This window comes from Leguminivora glycinivorella, chromosome 9 (genome assembly GCF_023078275.1).
Source record: "Leguminivora glycinivorella isolate SPB_JAAS2020 chromosome 9, LegGlyc_1.1, whole genome shotgun sequence".
Taxonomy (NCBI): Eukaryota; Metazoa; Arthropoda; class Insecta; order Lepidoptera; family Tortricidae; genus Leguminivora; species Leguminivora glycinivorella.
The window spans coordinates 10,498,901-10,518,115 of NC_062979.1; the positions used below are offsets into that span (position 1 = coordinate 10,498,901).

General features: G+C 35.9%; 1 protein-coding gene across 1 annotated transcript in view; it reads right to left on the reverse strand.

Moving 5' to 3' along the window:
* The window catches only part of LOC125229837 (Kv channel-interacting protein 4-like), a 210,871-nt gene that overhangs the window by 153,367 nt on the left and 38,289 nt on the right, over window positions 1-19,215 (reverse strand). Inside the window, exon 3 of the mRNA XM_048134779.1 lies at window positions 2,572-2,592. Coding sequence (XP_047990736.1) covers window positions 2,572-2,592 — 21 coding nt within the window. The remainder of the gene's footprint in view (window positions 1-2,571; window positions 2,593-19,215) is intronic.

The following is a 19,215-nucleotide window of genomic DNA, read 5'->3' on the forward strand; positions in this document are numbered from 1 at the left end:
GAGCGCCAACGCCAACTCCACCGCTCGTTTGTACGTCAACGTCGCCTCTGCGAATAAGCGGGACCTCATGTCCTCGTCCGATAACCCGGATACGAATTGATCCCTAAGGTTTTCTTCTAGACCGCTGCCGAAGTTACAAGTGCTGGCTAGATGTTTTAGGGCCTGCAAGTAATCTCCGACTGGCTCGCCCGCCTTTTGTCTTCGCTGACGAAATACGTGTCGCTCCGCGATTTCGGAGCGCTTTGGTTCGAGATGGTCGCCGACTATTTTCACTAACTCGGTAAAAGTTTTCGTTTCAGGGTCATCCGGCGCACACAAATCGCACATTAAACTATATGTAGCCTCCCCAACTAAAGTCACTAGAGTGGCCACTTGTAATTCAGTTTTAATCTCGTTTAAGGTCATGAATTGCTTGACACGCCTAATGTACGCCAACCACTTTTTACTCGCCAAGTCAAACGGTTCAATTTTGCCGATCGGCATATTTACTAATTACTGCACACGTTTTAAACACTATTTTACGCAAAATAATCCTTTGTTCTCGTCGCCAGTAATATTTTAAGGGTTTTAATGCGTAAGAGAAGAAAGTAAACTCCGAGTCAACGACACAACTGATTTATTTAGGGCGTACCCTCGAAATATTAACTATATAACTACCCCACATTTTATACATATACAACATTTACCACAGACAAATTTCGTTTTGTTTTTCTTGTTATGTTGGTAACTTGACGTACTCGCGAATGCATTCTCAGTCTCGTTCCCATTCCCTGTCAAATTTGAATTTTTCTCTTCCATGTCTAAAAGCTTTGTTTTGATGGCGTCTGTCGTGATGGAAATGCCGGAATGCTCTATTGCCATAATCATCGGGGAATATTTCTCAGGCAAACCTGCTAATAATAGCGAGCCGATCCACTCATCACTAATGGCAAAACCTGTGCCACTTAATTTCTGACCATTTTCTACCATTTTTGTTACGTATTCTGTCATCGAATTTGAATTTTCGAGCCTTATGGAAATTAAATTTCGTAACAACGTAATTCTTCTGGCGAAACCAGAGTCGTCAAATAAGCTTTTGAGTTTTGTCCACAATTCAAACGTAGTTTTGACACCTTTTACATGGACATACAAGGAAGGGTCGATAGTCAAAATCAATTTCGCACGGGCTTTTTCGTCATCTGCAACTTCTGTACCCGTAGCTTCTGGCTTACGCGTAACAAACTTCTGCGTGCCTTCTAGGATAAGAAAATTCTCTGCTGCGAAAACCCACTCACAATAATTTTCTCGGCCACGTAACTTGGGCACATTCGCCACATAGTTTGGTGACGACATCTCCGGAGATTAGTCACAGATCACTTCACAATATAAATAAATAACACAATACACTGTAAACTGCAATCTAATACTTGACTAAACCCCCCGTATTGATCAATAAAATATACCCATAACCTATTGTTAATCAAATACGTGTAAATGCTCCGAAGATGATTTATTGAGTGACAACTAGAATACAATGTCATGAACATCATGTCATATTTAAAATTATATTTAGAACATTGCATTCCTTATTCAAACATACACTGTAGATGGCGCTGCTGGATATTAAAAAACAACAATTTTCTATCAATGTTTATTACATGAAAACCAATGATATAGTTTTTTTTTATTAACGAATTCATTAAAATATATTGTTACAAGGTCACTACTCCGGGGAAAAATGGCTCTGTAAAGTAATGTTGAACGAGATATTCAATACATTTTAAATCAATACCAAATTTTAACTCCCAACGCCAAATACTAAAAACTGTTAACACACACTCTCACGGTAGCCGTGATATTGGAAAAACTATCGATATCCAATCTATCGATGCTAAAGGAACACTATAAAATATCAATTTAATGTATTGCGTCCCGACGTAATTTGAGGAGCAATAAATACTACGAAGTAATTAAATTATGCTTGAGTACGGGTGACTATAATACACTATTTAACTTGCAAATGAGTTTACGTGTGAGGTTTAATGTAGGTATGAAATATGTATTTGCGATCCTCCCCTACACACCAATTATACCCAATTGTGTTTATTAACAATTTGAACTCAATCTTGAGTAAACCAGTAATAGATGTTGTGATTTCTTAAGCTAATTAAATATCAAAACAAGTGTTAGAAATGATGTAAGGTACAGTCCAGATGGTATCATGTTTACATGATGGTAATAGTTAGATATGAATATCTGTAATTTTTTCCCTTCATTTTGGAAATCAACTTAGTAGCAATTTTGGGCATTTAACCCCTTTGCTAAATTAAAAAAAAATCTACGCATCAGTTCATAATAACTCCAAGTAGTTACAAATATACATTGAGTTTTCTGTTATGAGCTGATGAGAAGAAAAAATCCAAATCGTACAAAATGAGGAGCGGAACATTGCAATGATTGGTTTTTGGAATCTACATTGCAAGTTCATTTAAAACTACATGCAAGTTGGGTAATAAATACAACGGGCGTGATGTGGGGGGTGTTCTGAAACTAGTGCGAAGTTCATGCTTAGTTTGTATGTAAGTAGCTTACTCTCTGACTGCTCTGTTAGACCTGGGGAACATAGCATAAGTTAGTCTATAGGGCACACGGTGTTAGGTGGTGTCGCTACTTAGGTATGATGATGTGTTAAACTTTTAGCTTAGCTTGAATGATGTGGCTTTGTGAGTTTGGCTTCGTCTAAAACAAGGTGAAGGATTAGGAACTACTTGCCATGGACTTTAGCCGCGCGAAATTTTAGTTACAAACTCACATTTCAAAATCTTACAGCTAAGTACCTATGGTCATGTTAATGAGGAATAGTTATGTAAATGTAGGTGATATTTATAAGGACTTAGTACTATTATGATTAGTTTTAGCGGACAGTTAAGTGGTAATGGTAAGTGATAAAACGTTGTTGAAAAAATTATGGCAAATTGTTAAATATGTATGGCATAAATTATGTTTTTAGAGAATATTGATTACCTGTTTAGATTTCTATAAATAATAATTTCATGAAAGTGTCAAAAGGGGTTTCTACGTATACGTGTTGGTATCAGAGGTGCGCTCCCAACGGTCTGGAAAACCATTGCTTCGTGATGGGAAAGATTGAAGGGCAATTAGATTGGTTAAAATGCCAAGTTCCCGATTTACGTAATATAAGAACCCACCTATACGGCGCGCGAATACACATACATTGCAGACATTGTTGAGGTTGGATACTTTCAGCATTGCATTAATATACCGCAATGTATTAAAATTCGTAGGTGAGATCTCACACGTACTAATGGGGTCCTAAGGGTTTCCTGCTAACAAACCCACAGTGGACAACTAAACACATATCTACTATTTCTGTTTGCGAACGCTGTCCGGTCAGCGAGAGCGATATGTTTGTCCGTCGCTCGCGTGAACAATCTAAACGTGCCTAAACCCCTAGTGATTGTGATAAACAACACGCTGTCGCTAAAATACAGACTTCGGTTTAATTTTCTACTTAGATAAATTGCTGGCTTCCGGCCGCTGCTATATGCTATTAATATTAGGATATGGTAGCCGGCAATAACATTGCACAAAAAGAAAGCCGCAAAAATATACTCATAATCTTATGTCTAGAGCCAGCAGCCTTTTTTTAAGCCTTCTTTTTAAGCCCCGACGCAAAAACGACGGGGTGTTATAAGTTTGACGTGTCTGTCTGTCAATCTGTTTGTTTGTCTGTGTATCGTAGCTCCCGAACGGATAAACCGATTTTGATTTAGTTTTTTTGTTTGAAACTTGAATTAGTCGGGAGTGTTCTTAGTCATGGTTCATGAAAATTGGTCCACTATGTCAGAGTTTTTTTTTCAAAATTTTAATTTTGTTGTTAGGTTATTGTGTGATATTATTGCCGGTGACTGTACAACGCTGTGAAAAAAAACGGAGACAAACTTGTTTATAATTACAATCCCGAATATCCCGATGGAGAGAGTGCTGTTTTTAGTTATAAGTAAGGTACAGCGGGGCAAATCTCAAAGCAATTGTAACTAATCCATTTTTTTCATTATTACACAAGATGTTGAGTTCTACATGTATGTGTACGGTGTGCCGGTAACCGGCTCTATTTAATAATGCACACATTGTAAAACATGGAAAAAATGGATCAGTTATATTTGCCCCCCCAGTCGAGATTTGCCCCGCTGTACCTTATGTTATAAAATATGGATTAAATACTTTTTGACCACCAAAATATTGCTTATACTTCACTAAAAGTTGTAGGTATTTTGAAGAGTTATTTTTGAAGACTGAAGTAAATATATAAGTATGTTTTCTAAAAAGCGGAAAAAAGCTGCTACGCTGCAAATGCTACGATCCGTAGCGGTCCCTCTCAAAATGGGTTTAATGAAAATATGTTGGTTTTATTTTTAGACCAAGTATTTATGTAGCATAGCGTAGTCTAAAATCATACAGGTATTTCTTTTTCTACGTTAAAATCCTTTATGTTTGCAGTAAATGGCAGAACGTAAATTGATTATAAATATCACTCAGATCACACGCTGGCTAAGACACAGTCAATATTTAAATCAGTAAATCAAAGTATTTTCAACTATTTTGCATCTTTTCCCGACGATGCTCATGAGAGTTATCTGAGTAGTAAATTTGTGTTATACAATAAGAAAAGAAAAACAGTGCGTGCTGTCCCTCCGCGCCAAAGAAGTGAAACTTTTCCAACCAATCATTCCACCATTCAAAACCATTCTAGGCATTTTGTTCTGTCACTGACTCAGTGAATATGTGAATGAATGGAATGAATGAGTCGTGATGAGCGTAACGACACCGAGAGAATGTTGAGTGAGTGGCATTTTACGCAACGTAACAATGACAGAGTTACGCGCTCTCAGTTGGAAGTCGCATTAGAAGTTTCACTTCAAAACTGTCGTATCCAAGAAAAATAGTACATTACGGTGTCATCAAATATCGGCCTTATGGTAACTAACAATGTTGAGCTTTGACTGAACTTCAACACGAACACAACAGGTAGCAACTATTCAAAATAATAGGTAATATAACATATCTCTCTTACTGCACTAATATTAACACTGTGTTGTTGGGCACAACGGTGATATATGACTGGCCTAGTACGGACGCAACAATGGAATAAGAAAAATATTGATGTAATACCGAAGTGATCAATCACAACTGACGCCCTTGATCGTAATATTAACGTACCCTGTTCCGTACACACGAGCAGCTGAATGGAGAACTGTTGGGTTTTCCTTATAGGAAAGAGTATATTATAGAGGATTATTGCCAAAGTAAAATTGGCAGTCATAGTCAAACAACTCTGGACACAGAGTTGAAATATTTAAAAATTTAGTTATGAAAATTTGACCTACATATGTACCTATATATATCCTTTAGCTATACGCGCCATCTAACCGAGCGTCGACCAAAAAAATGGCGCTATCTAAACGAATATAAACTTTTCTTTTTGGTTCCAAGGCATGGTTTTACATAGGCTTTATTTGTGTCTTCCGTTTTAAAATCGGTGAATGAATTGACAACATAATAATAAGCTAAAATTCAAAACCAGTTACGATTAATTACATCTGAATAATAACCAATAAAATTATCTTGATTCAAAACATGATCTTGATTGCAAACATGATAACATTATCTTGACTGATTGATTGTAGTGCGAGAGTAGTACCATGTTTACTCGTAGGTATTTCAAAAGCTTTCATTCGAAACCTTTTTCTATCAAAAAATAATGCCCTAAAAGTACCTACATATACTAATTCGTATATAAAACCTTGTTAATATGACATTGTACGTATATTTAGCGCGTCGTTCATCACCGTGTTTGCCAACCACTTCACTTCGCACTTGTCTACTTGCAGTGGTAATTGAATACACGCGGCGCCACAGTCTGGCGTCTGTGAGTTGTGTCCTTACCACGAGTGTGACAATGACGTATTCGATAGCGAAAGTCTCACAGAGCATTATGAGTTAGTTTATGCTTTCGTTAGCGATATGTCAGCGTCAAATAAGTGATTAGGGATCTAGAGCACCGGTTGATGTTCTCATAATATACTTTTACTTCAAGTTTTCTTGTTTTAGTGGAACTCCAGTAAGTTATAGAAGTAGTTCTTCATGACTTTGTCTGTGTAAAATTGGTAACTAGTACCTAGCCCACGTCGGTTTACACCTAATTCGTCTCCATAGAAAATTTCATACGATTCAAGTGCGAGTAGGTAACAGACCGAAAGGCTATCGTAGCTATTAATTTTAAATTTATTATTATACTAGTTCAAGTTAGTGATAATACGTGCAAAACTCGTGTTGCATAAAATCTCCAGTTAAGCTGGTATAAAGCAAGAATTCGTCCAAGAAGTGGCAATCCAAACTTTCAGAAGAAATATGACTCCGGAGAGGTTCTTGACGCAGGTTTAGAAATAGTAAGCTGTAGGGTTAAGTGACCATTGTGAACAAATCATGCACGAGCAACTTTGTAGCTTACTGTCCTATCTACTACATAGTAATACAGTAGTGTTAACTTATTGGTACTATTCGAATAAAATACCAGTATTTCTCCGGATAGTCATAATAAAGTCATATTTATACATATATAACTTAGTCACAGTATAATAAAGAGTACTATCGTACAGTGTGGCCACTCCCGCTCCCCGCTGAAAGTGCCGCTCACCCCCTCTCGGTTACCTCACAGTTACCGCCTGTCAAAAACGCGACCAGTCGACCTGTCATATCTCACTCATACGCGTATCATAAGCGTTCACCTACACGAGCTTAGACTGTGTGCTAGGAACGCGCCTCTTTCATATATTTGATCGCCAGTGTCCGAGGTGTGACTTAGTAGTATGTTCACACATCCCAAATCCCTGTAATCCCTTTTTAAACGACTTCAAAAAAAGGAGGAGGTTCTCAATTCGACTGAATGTTTTTTTTTTTTTTGTATGTATGTTACTCGATATCTCCGAGAATCATGGACCGATTTTCAATTTTTTTTTTCAATCTATCAGGTATAACCCCGAGATGGTCCCATTGGCACCAAGTCTGATGATGGGATCTTGGAGAAATCGAGGGAACTCTTCAAATGTTATAGGCACATGTAATGTTTTAGTGTATTTTTCAAAGGTACACCAGTATTTACGCCTGATGGTAATAATTTTATGTGACTGAGCTGATGATGGAAGGTCAACTCCTCAATGGTTAGGAGTTAAAGGATAATTCTTTCACTACTGTACATATATTCGGACTGATACATATAATATCAATAGGAATCACTAAAAATCAACAAATAAATAAACTCATTAACAAAAAATAAAACCGCCTTCAAAAATAAGCGCGTTACAAAACACGGAGAAACTAAAAATCAAAAAATAATAAACTTTTGAATTCAGATTTCTTATCGGATTGCAATAATCTAAACCTCCAAATTATAAACAAATCAATTATTTTTGGAGTCGGAGCCAGCCTGCGTATTATGGTTGGGTGGGGCAAACAGGAAATACCTCTAGCAAGGCGACGAACAGGTCTGGTACCGACTACAAAAATAATTGATTTGTTTATAATTTGGATGTTTAGATTATTGCAATCCGATAAGAAACCTGAATTCAAAAGTTTATTATTTTTTGCTTTTTAGTTTCTCCGTGTTTTGTAACGCGCTTATTTTTCATGCCAAATGTCATATTCACGATTCTAAAATACCTGGCCCAGCGAAACAGAACACAAGCAAAGGTATCACCGAGAGCTTTCAACCGTACAATAATAAAAATAATCCGTAAACATAATTACGCAAGACCTGCGCATTTCTAACGTCTCCGCAATCTAAAAGATACACATCAGCAATAAAAAGGATAACTTAATTAAAAAAGGGTACGCTAATTCCATGGTCCGAGAAAGGGCTGCGCACAGCCTCTAACCATGATGAGTATTTGAATTTTTGGCATTTACTTAAGTTAAAATAAAAAAAAAACCTACGAATTGTATACATTAAATTTTAAATTCTTGCTTAAGTAAATTCTGAATAAGATTCCTATTTTGTATAATAGTGACATCATATTCACATCTACAAAAGATCCTCACCGAAATAAAAAGGTCTAAAATCACAGCTAAAAGCTATCCTAATATTCCTAATATACCTCTAGAAAAGTACTTACCCCAAAATATTGTAGAAGACACAGGCCAACAAAGAAAACACAAATGTGTTTACCGGAGGCCGGGTGTGATAGATAAGTCACGCCGCCGAATAGGGGTGTCACGTGCAGTTTCAAAAACCGAGGGAAAAATTCTTTTTCTAATAATGTCAACATTAATGCTAAAGATTCGATATAATAACTTATAAGTTTCTTAAGCAGATATTGACTAAAAAAATATAAGAACTGTCCCCATCCCATACATTATCTTTAACACAACTCTTTTTAACCCCCGACGCAAAAACGACGGGGTGTTATAACTAAGTTTGACGTGTCTGTCTGTCTGTCCATCCGTCCGTCCGTCCGTCCGTCCGTCCGTCCGTCCGTCCGTCCGTCCGTCCGTCCGTCCGTCCGTCTGTCTGTCTGTCTGTCTGTCCGTCCGTCCGTCCGTCCGTCCGTCCGTCCGTCCGTCCGTCCGTCCGTCCGTCTGTCTGTCTGTCTGTCTGTCTGTCCGTCTGTCCGTCTGTCTGTCTGTCTTAAATTTAGTTCGGTCTATTGCACGCAGTCGGGGTTTTTTTCAAAATTTTAATTTTGTGGTTATTGAATACTATCTAGCTGCTAGTACTGCTACTTTTCTACGGCTCTTGATAGAATTTACCTTCCCATCAGAAAATACTGGATAAAAAAATATATAAATAAATCGTTTATTCTCAAAATAAACCCTTTTTAAGAATATTAAATCTTCTGCCAAACTGCAGGACAGGATAGAACTACTTAAAATAATTTGACAAATGTAATCTGTCTCTCTGGAACCTATTTATTGAATATTTTTTGTAGACACGTGAAAAATAGTGCATTACTACAGAGGCCGGGACAAAGGGGGCAACCCCATTTCCCGCCGAGGTATGTATGTATAGTGCTTTTCTCAAACATGGTATGAAATAAATAAAGTCTACTGAAAATAGTAACTTTGGATGGCTGTTAGAGATGGGTAGGGGTGGGTAAATACCGGGTAAATACCCGGTATTTACCCAAAGTACCCAGTAAAAACCCATAAATACCCGATTGGGTGGGTAAAAACTATTACGAAATAAATTTTAAATAAAATTATATTTCCTTCACTTATCTTTTCATCACGTTATATTTTATTATGAAATGGTTATTTTTGAATAATTCTAAGCGACACGAATGATATTTTTATTATAAAAACCATATAGGATGACTTCTGTATGATTAGAAACTTAGTTTATACTGATATTATTGTAGTAATAGAAGACTATCTATTGAAAAATGTACAGAACAATCATAAAAAGTCAGATATCAAACAAAAGAAGCATGGCTGGTGTAAAGTTGAGTGATAGGATCAGAAATAGCGTGATAAGAGAGAAGTGTGGAGTGGATGTAGATGTGGTGACAAAGATTGAGATGGGTATGTTAAGGTGGTTTGGGCATGTAGAGAGGATGGATGAGAGGAGATTAACGAAGAAAGTATATGAAAAAGGAGTGGAAGGGTCAGTTGGTAGTGGAAGACCTAGGCGAACTTTTCTTGATCAAATCGGGGAAATATTGCAAAGAGGCCAGGTCAGAAGTACTCGAAACCGACGAGCGTGTATGAGAAATGTTATGAAAGTGTGTGAAGCGAAAGTGGTTTGTCAGGATCGTAGTAAATGGAAATCCGTGATCTCTGCCTACCCCTCTGGGAAACAGGCGTGATTGTATGTATGTATGTATGTATGTATCAAACAAAATACCGCTCATTAGACCACCTGGTATTAAAACAGCACTTATATTGTAAAAAAAATCTCTTCATCTTATCAAACAGCTGCGTTGAACCTCATGGTATTTAAAATTGACACCTATTGTTGTTGGATCGTCTACTTCTAGCATACCTAGCAGCCAATCAGAAGGCGGGTAGCTATGATTCTCTTAACTTGCAAAAAAAATCTCTAGGATCCCGCAAGAGAGGTCAGTTGCTATTTGTCATCTGACCTGCACACAACTACTTGCTCCCGTTTTACTTAATGTGTTACATCACGTCGTACTTCGACACTTGTTTTGTTTATGGACTTTGAAGTAGTTTTTCTGTGACTTAAGCTAACGTTATCTTTTGGACTTATATGGATATTTGCCACTTGCCAGTGAAATCGATCTTGGACGAGCGGTACAAGTACAATTTTATTGTTTTTATTAAACCATGCGCCTATTTTTTACTGTATGGTTTTTTTCGTGATTCTTAATTTCTTGATTAGGTATGTTTCAATTACCTATATCATAAACAATTTCTTTATTTCATAAATGACATTTATTTTGTACTTACCTAATAAATAATTATTTAAACACTATCAACTGTTTGTTTTACTGTTCCTGTTCTATTCTACTTATCCGGCTTGTAGTCTAAGTCTTCTTTATTACACTATCATCTAACTTTGGCCAGCACCTGGAGACTAAATTGCTATTAAGTAAGAATTCAGATAGTATTTTTACTTCATTTGAATCCAAGAATGTTATACGAAGTAAATCAAAGTAAAATAATAACGAAAACCTTAATTCTAATACGTTTTACATTCTAAAAATTTTTACCCACTCATTCGGGTGTAAAAGGGTAAATACGGGTGGATTGGGTAAAAACCCGGTAAATACCCGGTATTTACCCGCGGGTTTTTACCCACTACCCATCTCTAATGGCTGTATCTCCTAAACGGTGCGTCGTAGCGCAAAAATAATCGAATTTTCGTTCCCCTTTGGTACCCCGTATACGCTTATAAAAAAACAAAAAATAAAAAAAATAAAAAAAAAAAACGAAAATTTTTTTTTTGTATGAAAACGCACCCAAAATCAAATATTGTCTAGGGCCCGTACCAGTTGCAGTCGACACGTCTATAAAGCCCCTTATAGTTTTTTTTTTAATTGGCTAAATACCTGGATGTTATGTCACAATTATCTGTGTTTGGAAATTAAAAAAGAAGACTTTGCCGGCCTTGGCCTGCAAGGTTTGTATGAAATTCCATTATCTATCAATGGTCCTAGCCGCACCTGCAACGTCATACTTCGCTGCCAATTATAAGGCACATAACATCAATATTTCATACATGTTTGAGAAAAAAATATAACATGACATTTAAGACTTACGAGTTATTAAAAAAATCCATCGTATGGCATCACTGCTAAATATAGAAAGTTCTGACACTTGGTTACCCTCGCTGAAAGGGTCCATTGAGAGATTCGAGAGGGAGGCGATATAGCAGTTTTGTTTTGCTGAAATCTATTTTAGACCAGTTGTCAGATATTTTATAAACGTGTGTTTGTGTTTAAAAACATGACTATGTTATGGATTTATATATTCTGAGTACAACGCGTCGCGTGTCGTTAAAGTAGTTAATAATCATTAATATCATTGTTTTCCTAAATTCTGATATGGATGCTGATAAGCAACAATGTGTCAACCCACACGCCAACCATTTTGAGAAAATGGCGTCTAAAGATTTTTTCTCATTTTTTTGTGTTTCTCTTTAAAAAAATTGTTTTTATATAGATTGTTGTGTTTTTCAGCTATAATACGTTCAGTAGTAGTGATTATTGTAGCTTAATTTCAAAACAAACTTCAATTTGACGAAATAATGCCCTTTTCTTTTATTGCGAATTGTTCGATGACGTCAAACTTTTTCAAGACTGTGTTATGATACTTAACCCACTTTTGCTAATTGTTTAAAAATATCTATGAGTCTTAAATAAACATGTTAAAGCACATAAATTGTTGTTGTAAAATACTCTACCTATGCATATTTTTAACTTTATAGGTGTTAAGTAACATATCAGTCATGGTCACTTATGTTATTAGGTATGTAGGAATCAATACATTATTTATTAATCAAACCTTTTAATGATTTTTCTACTCCCGAACTGTTATTCGTCATTTACAGGATTGTGCGTATCGAAAAAACTGAAAACGCACTGTTTGGTTCTGTAATCATGGCAACGCATTGCATTAACTTTGGGCAGCTGAGCTGACAGTGCAAAGCTTTGCAATACAGGAAACAGTGTGAATTTCGCGAGAATTATAAAAAAAAAACTATTAAAAACTAAGTGCATGGTCGTTGTAAAAGTATTGTATGCAATGGTGTTTAACTGACTCCAAAATACTCGTGGAAAGTACGCCACTCATATTTCTTGACCTCCTTTAAACGCCTGTTGAATAAAATACTATAAATTAACTATTAGAGTAATGATCATTTCTAGACACATATTTAAATTATCTGTGCTTTTTCAACAAAAAATCGTTACAAAAACCAAATAATCATCTTTAAAAAAAAAAAAAATACTTATCTAAAATATACAACAAAATATTTTTTTACGCTAAGAAATAGACTAAGTTATTAAAATTATGAATAACTCATGACTTGTACAAGAACAAAACATAAAATATCTTTAACAAAATAATAAACTACCATTCAGTAAGTATTCAAAAATCAAACAATATTTTTATGCATACATTAACACGTCTTAATGTAATTAGTAATTATAAAAAATAGTAGCTTATATTAGATTTTTATATAAACACGTACTTGTAAAAAATGTTTGCAAATTATAATAACGAATATATTCATGACTTAAAATGTTCAATTTCGTACTGAATTTACCATTCATGTGCAAAAATATACTAATGGACTAAGTCATAACTTATTCAAACATAAATTAATATGAACAGTTATATTTTACAATATAGTGTCATGGTACTTACACCAAAAACGAACAATTTATGACCCGAATATAATTTAACAATAATGACTTATGTTTTATAACACGGGTCGTAGCATAAAACAACGAATAAAATATCATTTTGCAATAATCATTCAAGTCTCATAGTGGGTAACTATGTCATTTTTTGCGTTTTGCAAGAATGAGTCAAGTGTAAAAAAATCGTTGAGTCAACCCTCATAACACATTATTGTAATTTAAATATGTCTTCTGCCAATTACTATAATAAGTTAAGGTTCTTGACACATTAATGCAAAACAGGCAACACACGATAAAGGATTTGTGTTAACCTATTTTTTTACTTTTGGGATAGTAAAAATTTTCAAAATGAAAAGGTCATTTTTGCAAATAGAAGTTTAAAAATCCAGCTATAACATGGCATTAAAATCTAATTTTTTTAGTTTTTGTGGGTTGACACATTATTGCTTATCACCATCCATATGATCAGACACCTACAACTGACGTCATGCCATGACGTCACAATGAGTGACCACAGTGACCACACTTCAAGAATGAGTGGATTTATTTATTTTATTAGAAAATTAACAAGATTTAATTACGTAGAATTTTAAGACGGATACTTGCATTATATTCTCGGTCGTGGTTAATAGTCACTTATTTTGTATTACGTTCATTGAAACAGCCTGTAGTATACTATATATTATATGACTAAACTGTACAACACAATAATTTTAGTTTTACAGATATTGTTCCATGAATTGATTGCCTGTTACTTGGATATAAAACTGGTATCATTCGATTCTGTGTTTGAACAGCCACTGGCCTGTCTGTATCCCGTAGTTTATGTAATATACAAATTTATGCGATATTTTGTTGGCAGTTCACAACTTCCCACCAAACCAAACATGGCGTAAATGTAATAAATGTGTTTTCTCGAGATCTTTGTTGAATGTCTGATATGATACGTATTTTGATAAGTTTCGGTACAAAATATAGTAATATTTTAGTACTTAAATACAAGGGGACACATATGGCACTCTAGTTAATAGTGTAATGTATGTATGTACTTGTGTAAATACTCGCCTGTACCTTATTAGTCTTGACTTCTTGAGTGTAGGTATACAAAACTCATTTCATCTTAGGCCAATGGTAAATTGAAATTTGAGATATAAAATGTGACAATAATATCATGAATCATGAGTTAAGGCTTTTTGTGTTTATAGCAATCACAAAGCGTAGATAATTATACCTTGTTATTATTACCGAAGTCAAGTGAAATCTTTATCATTATTTTTATAAATACGACGATGTTGATATATAATTTAACGACACATCAAAAACAACAATTCCCCTTCGACATACCATCATTACTTACTAACTTCCAAAATGTAACAACCTTCATTTATAATAGGTATAAATAATACAGAAATCGCTGACATGTCACTCTTAATAGATCTACCATCGCTCAAACATCTATACGATAAAATGAATGAGCTTTCAGCCTTTAAATTGCACCAGAGTCTGTTCGTGACCACCCCATTGTTACGTGAATGATATCTCTTTTACTTTTTTGAAGGGGCCTTTAAAAACCCTACAAACGATCCGATCTATAGGCCCAATATGAACCCGTAGTTGAAGAGCTGCGTAGGCTCGGGCGCGTTTTTGCCCCATTCAAGGGTCCGGTGCTTGCACGGGAGAGGAGAGGGGAAACGTTTTATTTATAACAAATGTTTCAACACAATTTGACATCTAAATTTCTTCTATCTATACACATACTTCTAATGAAATATTCTTCGATTTTTATTAAGTAGTCACACTATATATTGATTTAGATAGACTAAAACGATTGGCACTCATAATTTTAGAACAAAACGCGACTTAATCGCGTAAACACTTACATTTATATTTCTACCCGTGACCACGAACATAATGTGATGTTCGAAACGTCGGGCCAAATATAAATGTAAGTGTTTACGCGATTAAGTCCCGTTTTGTTCTAAAATTAGTCACACTATTTTATATAAAAATTGTAAACAGCCGCGAGCCGCGTGAACTACCCCACGAAGACCCGAATTCGATTCCCGGCTCAGTCACCGGTGGGTTTTGGTCGTTTTTTCTTTGGTTTATAATATCTATTACAGCTTATCCAAATGTCTAGTTTTTGACGCCTTAAATTTCTTATATCTAATCTAGCACGAGAGGTGAGACATTTTCGTGAGTTGATGAATGTTTTCAAAACCCAGAAGACAAGAAAATGAAACTCGTGTAAAGCTTTTAAAGTAATTTTCGTTGTAATCAAAGTTCCCATTTGAGTCTATCTTAATTAATTTTAATGGGGCAAATGATCAAAAGGCCGGTCCGCGCGGGTCACTGGCTTTGAAAATTTACCGAATCATTTGTATTTCTTAACATTAATTCACTTAATTATACACTTTTGACATTTGGAATAAAGCTATGTATTTTCTGTAGTAATAAAAATGAAGCCAAAACAATATGGGACTTAATTATTTGCTGACTTTTACAGGCAAAGTTGCCAGGATTATCTATAATATTCTTAAAATAAGACAATTGCCTATTTAACCATAATCACGAATAGAAAGAAATACAAAACACGAAATACGTAGCACTGAATTTTGCAAACTTGTCTTGTCAGTCCTGACTCGGTCTCGCATAAGGTTCCCTTCGAATGTTACACCATAAACCGTCTGCAATAGACGTTTAGGGCGTTAAGGCCAATGATGAACACTTACTTTAAACATACTTAATGTTACGAACGAAATGCACCAAAAGTATTGTAACTATTATCAATTTATTTTGTTAGTTTAAATATAATATTTTTAATATCTACGCAATGTTTGGTACAAAGCTTCTTGTCCCTACAAATAAGGACAGAAGCTTTGGGAGTCGCAATAAAATTAACCTGTGCTGTGACTATGAAGTGAACAATAGCAAACGTTAGTACCAACATGAACAAAAGTACAAAGGTTTAATGACAGTGTTACAATGTAAACTTTACAGAAGCTGTAAACCGGGTCGCGTTTTAGTGTCCCTTTTACAGCGCACTTCGCAATATGGCGTCATGAATCATGACACCTGAACTTGCGACATAAACATCAGCGAATATTGAATAGGTATATGGAAGGTGTGTCATGGGCCTATTAAGATTTAAGTAAGCTATTAAGTTTTATGATCAGTCTATGTTTTAATCTTTTTTATTATTCAAAATTATAACTATTTACCACCCAGTATAGCATATTTACGGGGAAACAAAATAAAACAACACTTTGACAGATGATACATCGTCATTTTAGGGTCCCCCCACATCTAGCGTCTCGCGAACGTCGTCGCCTCTCCAACGCCCGCGCGGCGTCGACGCCGCGCTCCCGCAGCGCCGACGCGACGTTGCGGCGCCTCTCGAACGTCGACGTCGCAGTGACGTCCGCGCGGCGTCGGCGCCGCGCTAACGCCGCGCCCGCGCAGCACCTCCGCGATGCCAGCGGCGACCAACGTCCAGTCAGCGCTAGGGCTTCCAATACCGGGATCCCAGTATCATGACGGTCGCTACACGCGTAAATCTTGCTCTTTGCTCTCGTTTCTCGATTCGACACATTCTCTGTTTAGTGTTTTTACAACATTTCTATGAAATGACAGTTTTTCCGATGATTACCTAGAAAAAGATACGTGTCAAGAGCATTCATTGAGGAGGGCCTGCCGTGAACCTTTTGACACATTTGTCGCACTTGGGAATCGTAAGTGTGACAGGGAAGCAATACGTCAAACGTAATTGACACAACACAGGCCACAGACCCTCTGTAAACTAGTCGCCTGGATGCACCTACATTATAGAAATAACTGCCACTGACGTCGAGGAGGCGCGGCGCTAACGCGGCGTCGACGCCGCGCGGACGTCACTGCGACTGTCGCGTCGGCGCTGCGGGAGCGCGGCGTCGACGCCGCGCGGGCGTTGGAGAGGCGTCGACGTTCGCGGGACGCTAGATGTGGGGGGACCCTTAGCTAATAGGCTGTTGTGGCCTGACCCTTTAGCACAACTTGCCTTGTCGTAGGCCATGATTCTCTTATTTATCGGCGAAAATTGTATGGCCGAATATCACTTCCCAACACGTTTCGCCGAATTTCATTCCGCCGAATATTAATTTCCCAAATAATCATAATATTTTTTTTTATTTGCTACTTAAGATTTGCCAACTTAACGTTAGGCCTTTTTTTAAAGGCCTTTTTTTAAAAACCAAACTTTCATGTTTTGCTTGGCGTAATGTAACATACGTACACAGGTTTTTCCACTATAGATCCAAGTAAATGAATAAAAAAAAACACAGATCCTAAATATGTTAAAATCGGGCGCTATAAAACTTGATAAATGTATGTAAATTAAAAAGAAAATCTAAAAATACATCATAATTTATTACAAGGTTCCAAAACAATATTTATAACTATACCTAAAATGTAACATTCCAAAATCGTGTTCAACGTAATTAAAGCGAAATCCCTTAGCCATTGCCGTACTCGATCATCTTAATGAATTTTGTCACCTATTTAAATGCTGTATCAGCTAATTCTTAGCGACACTGGTAAATGTGGTTGCTGCCGCGTTCACATCTATTCCAATAGCATTCCAGTCCAGTGATCGAATGTAGCACTAAAGTCGAATCATAATGTGTAGTGTGTTTAGTAAAACGTCCCACTTTGTCGGTTACCATTAAGGCGAGATTTACTTGTATCTTTATATGAATAAACTGACAAATCGGCTTTATAACAATCGACAAAGTGGGACGTTTCCCGTGCACACTCACTATAGAAACATTAATGCCAGATTTTTCATCTTCCAATCCAGTGAATTTAAAGAGAATGTTACCAAAAAAAAACAATAAGTTTTTACTATTTAATCCAGCACTTGATTGACGACGTTCAAATCAATTTGAACATTCCAGTACCGGTTCACTTTATTCCAGTAGCATCCTAGGGTGTTTATCTAACCTCATAATCGCTTATGCTTCGTAGCGAACGCACTTCATTGTTGCGCTAATATCGAAAAGTAAATAGAGAAACACCAGTGTTTCGATATCAAAGAGTAAGCAATTGTTTACAAAGGTTGGCCCAATCCAGCGACACTGCAATAATATACAAAGACCGTCAATCCAGTGCTGGAAGAAACGTTAAATAGTACCTAAACGGTAAACTCACTATAAGATGATGAAATGAAAATGACAAAAACTCATCAAACGATAAATTGATAATGATCGAAAGCAACCGATTCGATCCAGTTTAGTAAGTACTGGATTTGTACTGGAATGCCAGTGGAATCGATGTGAACGCGGCATTAGTCGCTATATCGGGAGGGGCTTGAGAAGCGATGACGTGTTAGGCTGAAGGCTTCTCCGGGCTCATTTGAATGTGGGGAGTCTCTTCAGCGAGCGGTCAAAGTAAGTTATGCGTTCCTTGAACTTTTCTTGGCTTCTAAGCTCTTGATGGGGTAATTTAAAAAGGGTGTGTAATGATTGATATAATTTTTTTAGGTATAGTAACATTTGATATAACAACATTTGGCATATATCTAAAGAATATAATCACTCATTTGACATAATTAACATTTGGTATAGCCACAAAATATCTACTTTTATTTTGTATAGTTATTATTTCGTATAACACTTATTTATAATAACCGTTATATGGTATAACTATCTATTGATATACGACTAGTATAATATAACTAGCAAACAGTATAAAACATTTCATGAATTAATTTTATTCTTTTTTTAAGGGATAACAGTTCTAACCTAACCTAACCTACTTTTCTGATAGCAGTACATATGTTTAAGGGTCACAGTTCTAACCTAACCTAACCTATTTTTCTGGTAGCAGCGCGTTGGGTATCAGGGGTCACAGTTCTAACCTAATCTTTTTTTTTGGTAAATGATGGATCTAATTGATTGTACATTTTTTTAAAATTCTAACTGTACTTTAGAAAGAATTTGTTTTATACAATTTATTTATTATAGGAAATAAGCATTATACTCAAAGTATGTTATACTAAATGTTATTCGAGAAAATGATCATTATATTAAATAAGAATTATACAATTTGTTAGTATATTATTTGTAGTTATATGATTCAATAATTATATCAAATCATCGTTATAACGACTGAAAATATATCAAAAAAAGTTATATCGATCGATACGCACCCATTTAAAAACAGTAGCTAGGTTAATTAAAAAGTATGTTGCTTGTAGCACACAAATAGGTGATGATAATTATTACGCATAAAATATAGATATAGTCGAATTTTTTACACGGTTCCTACCTTGTAAAAACTTCGATAATAATAAAGACTG